This window comes from Chiloscyllium plagiosum, chromosome 25, assembly GCF_004010195.1.
Source record: "Chiloscyllium plagiosum isolate BGI_BamShark_2017 chromosome 25, ASM401019v2, whole genome shotgun sequence".
Taxonomy (NCBI): Eukaryota; Metazoa; Chordata; class Chondrichthyes; order Orectolobiformes; family Hemiscylliidae; genus Chiloscyllium; species Chiloscyllium plagiosum.
Window position 1 is genome coordinate 16,671,262 of NC_057734.1, and position 9,631 is coordinate 16,680,892.

Consider the following 9,631-nt stretch of genomic DNA (forward strand, 5'->3'; position numbering starts at 1 on the left):
TCCCGACCTCTCCGCCCCCACCCCCGTCTGACCTATCACCCTCACCTTGACCTCTTTCCACCTATCACATTTCCGACGCCCCTCCCCCAAGTCCCTCCTCCCTACCTTTTATCTTGGCCTGCTGGACAAACTTTCCTCATTCCTGAAGAAGGGCTTATGCCCGAAACGTTGATTCTCCTGTTCCCTGGATGCTGCCTGACCTGCTGCGCTTTTCCAGCAACACATTTCCATTTCCATCAGAGAGTCAACATGGGAATGGTGGGACTAGGAAACTCTTCCATTGATTCCCTGAAGACCGGCTGTGTCTCCTGTGACATATTTAGGTTATTGGAGAGATATTTATACTCTGCTATCACCTGCCATTGTGCTAATACCACATTACAAATATCTCAGGAGGGAGTGGCCCAATAGCCTAGGCAACTAGGCAGTCTGATCCTGCCCATACCTCTATCCTGATCAATGTGTAACTACCTCTTTCACCTGTTCCAGTCATTCCCTCAGGCGACAGCTAGGATATGCTGTCAAAAACATCAAGGCCTACCGGCTCTTAGGAGTTCTGTTACGGTACAATTGCTCTTTTTAGAGTGTGTAACTGTGCTGCACTAGATTACAACATATGATGTTTGCAAGGCTGTTTAAACTTAGCTGCCACAAGGTTCTATGTTCCACAACGGGCCTCCCCTAGGTTCACAATCCAATTACTGTGATGTATTTCAAGCTTCAGGACATGGACATGCACAGACACAAATCCCACTGATTCATCTCACTGAAGATCACAAACCTGGGAATGTTCAATACCGAGGCAGGAATTCTAAAATGCTCAAACTGGTAGTTTTTTTTTGTGGCTATTGTGTCACGACCTATCATGCTTCTTGTTCCAGTCAAAATGGATGCCAGCAGCAATTGACTGATGATTTGGAACTTATGGTCCCCACCTTCATTTGTGGCTTTCTGATGCAGACTTGCTCAGTGTCAGAAAGGCAAAACCCAGCTCATTGTGTTTGTTGTTTGTCACCTTCCTTGGGTTTTTCAGCAATCTCACTTGTTGCCTATAATATGATACATTCCCTTCGGCCAGTATATTATTATCCCTGTAATGCTCCAAAAAAAGCTAGGCAACTACAATTATAGAAGAAATGTCATCCTTTAAATTATAGTTCCCCTCCCGTTTTGAAAGGAATATTCTCAAAACGAATTTAGAAATAGCCAGGATATAAGCTGGTGCTTTATGATTAAGTGTTTTTTTTTAAAAACCATGTAGTTGCTTAAGGAATTGAAGCTACATGAAAATGAGCTTCCATCTGACACTGCATTGATCTCACTGAGTGTAATCAGAAGTTGATATCAGCAAAAAGTGATCATCAGTCAAGAATTTTATTGCCGGTTGAGAGTTGTGTGGTGGTTAATACAAATAAATATTTAAACCTGTACAGTTGTCACCCACGATGGATGAGTGGACTAAATGTTTCATTTAAAACCTTCAGCGCTCAGTTACATTTACAGTATGGCATTTAAACATGGAGCCTAGAGTTGGAGCTCTTGTGGATGTGGACATTTTCACAGATCCTGCTGTGCCACTGAATTTTTGAATGTTTACTCTGTGCCAGTTGTGATAAAAAGATTGAGAGCTTTCTAGTTCCAGCCTGTCACCGTACTGGGATTTATCCTTCCTATGGTATCAAACCAGTCACTCCACAAGTTCACCCCACCCTTTCTCTTTAGCTCAGAACCACCCAAAAATGGAAAATCGTAAGCTAAGACATTGTTGGTGTTTTAATCTTAAATGTGACCCAATCTTTCTTGTTCTCCATTTCCTTGTCCTTTTTACAAAACTTCCATTGTAGTTTTTTTTTTAACCTTCTTTAATGCTTTGGGAGTGTTGCTGAACAAAGAGAACTTGAAGTGCAGGTTCATAGCTCCTTGAAAGTGGAGTCGCAGGTAGATAGGATAGTGAAGAAGGCGTTTGGTATGCTTTCCTTTATTGGTCAGAGTATTGAGTACAGGAGGTGGGAGGTCATGTTGCAGATGTACAGGACATTGGTTAGACCACTGTTGGAATATTGCTTGCAATTCTGGTCTCCTTCCTATCGGAAAGATGTTGTGAAACTTGAAAGAGTTCAGAAAAGATTTACAAGGATGTTGCTAGGGTTGGAGAATTTGAGCTATGTGGAGAGGCTGAACAGGCTGGGGCTATTTTCCCTGGAGCGTCGGAGGCTGAGGGGTGACCTTATAGAGGCTTACAAAATTATGAGGGGCATGGATAGGGTAAATAGACAAAGTCTTTTCCCTGGAGTGGGGGAGTCCAGAATTAGAGGGCATAGGTTTAGGGTGAGAGGGAAAAGATATAAAAGGGACCTAAGGGGCAACTTTTTCACGCAGAGGGTGATACGTGCATGGAATGAGCTGCTAGAGGATGTGGTGGAGCCTGGTACAATTGCAAAATTTAAAAGGCATTTGGATGGGCATATGAATAGGAAGGGTTTGGAGGGATATGGGCCAGGTGCTGGCAGGTGGGACTAGATTGGGTTGGGATATCTGGTCGGCATGGACGGGTTGGACTGAAGGGTCTATTTCCATGCTGTACATCTCTCTGACTCTATAATGCTGATTTATGTTACTTGATGGAAATGATCTCGATATCAGTCAGTAATTAAAATCACTGACATGTCCACATTGCTGTATATTGTTTTCCTTCCCCTCCCTGTTTGACTGTTACACCTGTTCTTTTCATTGTTGAAAAAGGATATTGGAAATGTCTTTAGTTTTAGCTCAACTAGAACGCTTAACATGTAGAACTTAGGTAAATATTTCCTAAAATTCCAAGTAACCCGCAGAGGGAGTTCCACAGTCTATTTTGTCTGTTTTGAAAGTTAAGGTTATTTATTGTGGAGGGTATTTCCCTTTTATAAACATGAAACTGGTCATTATCTCTTTGCCACGAGTGGGGTTTTGTTGTGTGCAAATTGGCTTCTACATTCTTGACATTACAACAATGAGTACACTTCATAACTGCATGATTATCGGCACAGCACTTTTGAATATCTTGATGCTCTGAAAGGTGTAATGAATGCAAGTCTCTCTTTACTCAAATCATGTTGACCATTTACCTATTGTTATGGCGATACTTCACAGGCAGACTCCTGAAAATACACTAATATTTCAAATTTTACTCCTGTTTTGCTTTTGGTTCTCTGTCTTCTCATTCCAAAGATGAGACTAATCCTGATTCATGGCTGCCTTAAAATGAAATGCTAATAAAGTAGAAAGTCAAGCATGTGTCCAGGCATGGCTCCAAGCCCTTTATTAGGATCTTTAAAATGGATGCACAAGTGGTTCCAGAAGCTGAGGTCTCTTTGGGAAAACTTCACTGTTTAATGAGGTCTTTGCAGTATGCATTCTCCCTCTTGTGGCCTGTTGGTGTTCTTGCCTGTAGACATTTCAAGAGCTGGCTTTGCAAGGATTCAGTGACTCATATTAAAGCTTCACTGGAATCTATTTGACTTTGCAACTGTGGCAATTCATGTTGACAGAAGAACAAAATGTAAGAATAAAATAAAAACAAAAATGGATGCTGGAGATCTGATTGGACTTGATTTGATTGATTGTTGTCACATATTGAGATACAGTGAAAAATGTTTTGCGAGCTCTACAGGCCGATCATACTATACAAAGTGCACCAGGGTAGCAGAACAGAGTGCAGAATACAGTGTTACAGCAGCAAAGAGCAAAGGGGGATCAACTATAACATTTGAGAGGTCTATTCAGAAGTCTGATAACAGCGGGGATGAGTCTGTTCTTGAATCTGTTTGTGTGTGTGTGTGTTTTTTTCAAACTTTTATATCTTCTGCCCGACACAAGAGGGTAGAAGAGACCATAACCAGGATGGGAGGGGTCTTTGATTATGTTAGTTGTTTTCCCGAGGCAGTTGGAAGTGTAGACAGGGTCAACGGGTGGAAGGCTGCTTTGTGTGATGGACGGCTGTGTTCACAACTCTCTAATTTCTTATGGTCTTGGGGAGAGCAGTTGTCAAACCTCACTACAATGCATCCAGATAGGATGCTTTCAATGGTGCATCTCTGAAAATTGGTAAGAATCTTTGTGGACATGCTAAATTTCCTTAGCCTCCTGAGAAAGCAGAGGTGATGTTGTTCTTTCTTGACCATCACGTAAACGTGGATGGACCAGGACAGATTTTTGGTGATCATCACTCCCAGGAACTCCATGCTATTGACCATCTCCACCTCACCACCATTGATATATGCCCTCCACTCCACTTCCTAAAGTCAGTGACCAGCTCCTTCATTTTACTGACCATTTGATGTTTTCTGTACACCATACCGCTAAGCACTGAAGCTATTTCCTGCACTTTGGATCTCAAACAATGATGAGACAATCTACAACAGTGGTTTCATCAGTAAATTTATAAATGGGGTTGGGCAAATTTGACTACACAGTCATGAGTATGTAAGGAATGTAATGGGGGACTGAGTACGCAGCAATGTGGGGCACTGGTGATGAGGATTATCATAGAGGAGATGTTGCCTATTCTAACTGATTGCGGTCTGTGGGTCAGGAAGTCAAATATCCAGTTACAAAGGGGAGGTGAGACCTAGGTCTCGGAGTTTGTTTGAAATTATGATATTGAAGGTAGAGCTGTAGTTGATAAGTAGGAGATGGACATAGGTATCCTTGTTATCCAGATGTTTCAGGGATGAGGGTAGGGCCAAGAAGATGGCACCTTCTGTGGACCTTTTGCACTGATAGCTGAATTGCAAGGGATCGAGGCAAGGTGAGAGCTGGAGTTGATGTGAGAGATGGCTAACCTCTTGAAGCACTTCCAGCCCCAGGCAACTGTGTCTGTGTGGAATTTGCACATTCTTCCCGTGTCTGCATGGGTTTCCTCCTGGTGCTCCGGTTTCCTCCCACAGTCCAAAGATGTGCAGATTAGGTGAATTGGCCATGCTAAATTGCCCATGATGTTCAGGGATTTGTAGATTAGGTGCATTAGTCAGGGGAAAATGTAGAAGTAATAGGGGAATGGGTCTAGTTGGGATACTCTTTGGAGGGTCAGTGTGGACTTGTTGGGCCAAATGGTTTGCTTCCAAACTGTAGGGACTCTATGACTCCACCATAATGATGGAGGTCAGAGCTATCAGTCGGTAGTCATTGAGGCACGTTGCATGACTTTGGCACTGGGATGATAGCAGTCTTCTTGAGGCTGGTAGGGAATTCAGACCAAAGTAAGGAGAGGTTAAAGATATTAGCAAATATTCCTCCTAGCTGGTTCACACAATCTGAGTGCATGTTGGAGACTCCATCTGGGCCAGTTGCCTTCCATGAGTTCACTCAAGAAGGCCGATCTGACCTCTCTGGCAGTGACAGTGGGTACAGGTGCATCTGCGACTGTTGGGATAGGTAACATCATTTCATTGACCTTCTGTTCAAAGTTCGCATAGAATACATTGAGCACTTCGCGTAGATGTAATGTTGCCTGTGATTCTGTTTGACGTCACTTTGTAGCCTGTTCTATCGTGTAAACCTTTCCACAAATGGCAGGTGTCTGTGTGGTTAGTCTGGGACTTGAGCTCCATTTGGTATTGCATTTTGGAGTTTCTGATGGCCTGCTGAAGTTCATACCCCTATCTCCTTTATAGGTCAGAGTTGCTTGACTTGGAACGCCTCAGATCTGGACTTCAGCAGGGAATGAATCTCCCAGTTCATCCATGGTTTCTGTTTGGGCAACATTCAGGTTAACTTCTTTGGCTCACAGTCTTCTACACACTTACTAATGACAGTAGAGGCATATTTGTTTATGTTGGCCACTAAGTCCTTGAATATTGACCAGACTCTAAAGCAGCACCATAGAAACCCTTCTGTTTCATCCACTAATTTCTGTACTGGGCCATCTCGTTTAGTTTCTGCTTGTCAGCCAGGAGGAAGAGCACAGCATTATGATCTGATTGTCCAAAATACGGATGGTGAATGGCCTGGTAGGCATCTTTGACTGTGTGGAGAAAGTGAGGTCTGCAGATGCTGGAGATCAAAGTTGAAACTTTATTGCTGGAACAGCACAGCAGGTCAGGCAGCATCCAGGGAACAGGAGATTCGACGTTTCGGGCACAGGCCCTTCTTCAGGAATGGAATTCCTGAAGAAGGGCCTGTGCCCGAAACGTCGAATCTCCTGTTCCCTGTATGCTGCCTGACCTGCTGTGCTGTTCCAGCAATAAAGTTTCATCTTTGACTGTGTAGCAATGGTCAAAGATGTTTGAACCTGTGGTGGGACAGTCAAGGTTTCAATGGTATTTTGGTAGCACTTGTGGTTGACATGGTTGAAGTCACCGACTATGATGAACAAGGTTTCAGGGTATTCCATGGCAAGACTGTGTGTAGCATAGGATATTTTATCAAGTGCATTCTTCACTTGTGCTTGGGGTGGGATGTAGACTGCTGTCAGGTTAGTGGAGGTGAACTCATGTGACCGATGGGAGGGACGGCTCTTCACTATTAAATATTCTAGGTCTGGGGAGCAGTAACTCACAGGTTTGCCATGTCTGAGCACCTGGAGGTGTTGATTGGGAGGCAAACCCCACTGCCTCTTGCCTTGACCGAGGACACTGAGCAGTCCATTCAGTGAGCTGAGCAACCCTCCGGTTGCAAGGCACAGCCCGGTGTAGCAGGAGTGAGCCTTGTCTCTGTGAAACAGAACACACACCATCTCTCAATTCCCTTTGAATGTTGAATCTTGCTTTGAGGTCAGCCATCTTGTTTTCAATATTTGCCAGGATATGTGGTGGTGAGGGGGGACTTGAAACCCCCAAAATTGCAGTCTCACCTGAAGTCCAGTGCATCTCCAACATTTCCTGGGTATGTGTCTACTTCTAGTCAATCCTAGGCACCAGTCACAGCCTTGAACTGGGGGTGGGGGAGGGTCATGTGACCAGTTTGGTCAGCCCTTCTCAAAGGCAGGTTACCGTGGAGTCAGGTCTTGTTCCCATGCTGGTTGGGCCTCCGTTCCAAAACAAAAGCAGAAATCACTAAATGTAAGATAGTTAGCAGACTGACATTGGCTGATTGAAACAGTAAATGTCCGATGTTTTGGAAAGATTTGACTTTAGTTATTTAAGATGATAAACAAAAGATTTTGGGGATATACTGTGTCAACTAAGGAAATAATTCAAACATGTTTCATGTCCTCAAGTTATACAGCTGTGTGACCTATGTAAATATTAATTCTAATCAACCCATTCAGAGATGTTATTACACACTTTTGGGACTTGAACCTGGTCTCCTGGCTCCCAGGTGATACTGCCACAAGATCACTGTACACTAGTCCAAAATATATATTTCTGACTGAAACTGCAAATGCAAAACCAGGGAGGAATTTGTATCCAGTACTGCCTGTCTATATAATTGAGTGAGTCAAAGATGTTGGGAGTATGATTTCAATGAAGTCTTAGTGTCAAGAGTTCTTTTAAACTTTGATTTCTGCTTTATCTGGTTTTAAACTCTGAAGGGAAAATGGAACTAACCTGATGGAATTAGGGTCCGACCACCTGGGAAGCCAAGGGGTCTGTGGAAGGTTATGATTCACAAGTGATCTAAGGTAAAGGAAATAACAGAAAGCCAATGCCACTTACTCAGGGATTCAGGATACTGTTGTATCTGTATGTGCAAACTTCCTTGCAGTGTGAAGAGAAGGGATGACAGAAAAGTGTAGGGAAGACATGACCCAATGCACACTGAGTAAAAGAGAAATTTTTGCAACTAACCAACCATTTGCAGATGCTAGCCTCTGTATAAATTGATATGTACATAATAGGTAGATAACTATTTAATGAATGGTGCCTTTCTTAGTATCGCATTGTGTTCATTCTTATTGGGTTTTGCAAATGAACATGAGTTTGATAACAATATGGCTCCTGTGTTGCATTTTTAGATATTCAAATCACAATTCTGCTCTATTCAGCCATCCTCTTGTAAATTTTTTTTAAAAAGCTACATATCCTCTCCAATCTACTTCACATCCCACTCCTGATGAATCTGAATTGAAGATAAGGGTCTTGTAAGCACTTTGTGGGAATTGTACTGTGTGCTTCAGAAGGGAGCTCTTCATTCTCTGGTCAATTGGCACTTACATCAGTACCAAACAAGTGCTCCCCAGTTGTAGAATTGCAGAGACTGGGCCTGATGCTGTCAGAATATGTCATGGAGGTGCATCTCCCCATGAAGGGACAAAACCGGCATGAACCTGTTGTGCTGAATGTCCAATGTTTTATGTTGTAATCATCATTTAAAACAATGGTGTATTTTAGTGCTTTCTGTTCTAATCCTCTCCATCTGTATTTCAGGAAAGGGTGACGCAATGCTGTGTAAGCCCCTCTACAAAGGCAAAGGACACCGATGCCCTAGTACAAGACAGAGACCAGTTTTGCAGTTCCGATGAGAGAGAACAATATGGCACATATGAAGAGAGAGGGTCCAGCGTAAATGAAGAGCGTGATGGGTACTGCAAATACCTGGAGCACAAACAAAGCCAGCAAGAAAAGTAAGAGCTCAAAAAAAGCAGTTGCTCAAATACCTGAAAGTTTGGAACAGCAAAACATCAGTCGCGATCGAAGTCCTATCTTGTAGTGAAACAATCATGGGCAGCTATGACCTGATTCTAATAGTAATCTTGGTTTGCTCAAGTGTTCTTACTCTGCTGACCTAGTTATTGGTGGGCGGGCAGTAGACCAGCTTTATTGTCATTACTACCAGCAATCAAAATACTTTCACTTTGAAGGCTCCTATTTAGATCCTCTTGACATTCTCTTGAGGATTACTTTTGATTTTCAGGAGCTGTTTTTTCATTCTCCCCACCTCCTTCATTAGGTGATGTACTCCTGTTACCTGCTGTATTTGGGCTGCTGTTTGGGGTATTTGGACTCTCACCGAAGTAGACTTAAAAGAATTCATCAGTGCCCACATCGTTGCTCCATTAAACTTAAAGCCACAACATAGAAGGAAACGTTAATTTCCAGACAATCACTATTTAAAGATTGCAGACATAAATTCACATCAAATGCTGTTTAAAAAGAAACTGACACAGGAGGTTGGCAAACGTGGTGCCACTGATTAAGAAGGGTCGTAAGGACAAGCCAGGGAACTATAGACCAGTGAGCCTGACCTTGGTGGTGGGCAAGTTGTTGGAGGGAATCCTGAGGGACAGGATGTACATGTATTTGGAAAGTCAAGGACAGATTCGGGATAGTCAACATGGCTTTGTGCGTGGGAAATCATTTCTCACAAAATTGATTGAGTTTTTTGGTGAAGTAGCAAAGAAGATTGATGAGGGCAGAGCAATAGATGTGATCTATATGGACTTCAGTAAGGCGTTCAACAAGGTTCCCCATGGGAGACTGATTAGCAAGGTTAAATCACATGGAATACAGGGAGAACTAGCCATTTGGATCCAGAACTGGCTCAAAGGTAGAAGACAGAGGGTGGTGGTGGATGGTTGTTTTTCAGACTGGAGGCCTGTGACCAGTGGAGTGCCACAAGGATCGGTGCTGGGCTCTCTACTTTTTGTCATTTACATAAATGATTTGGATGCGAGCATAAGAGGTACAGTTAGTAAGTTTGCAGATGACAC

At 43.0% G+C, this 9,631-nt stretch overlaps 1 protein-coding gene across 4 annotated transcripts in view; it reads left to right on the forward strand.

The window, feature by feature from the left end:
- LOC122562605 overlaps positions 1 to 9,631 on the forward strand; it is a 230,626-nt gene that overhangs the window by 196,614 nt on the left and 24,381 nt on the right. For 3 of the 4 annotated variants that reach the window (XM_043715587.1, XM_043715585.1, XM_043715586.1), the window contains exon 6: positions 8,349 to 8,545. In XM_043715587.1, coding sequence (XP_043571522.1) covers positions 8,349 to 8,545 — 197 coding nt within the window. Of the gene's footprint in view, positions 1 to 8,348; positions 8,546 to 9,631 lie in introns of those variants that run through there. The other variant, XM_043715589.1, reaches the window with a different exon arrangement.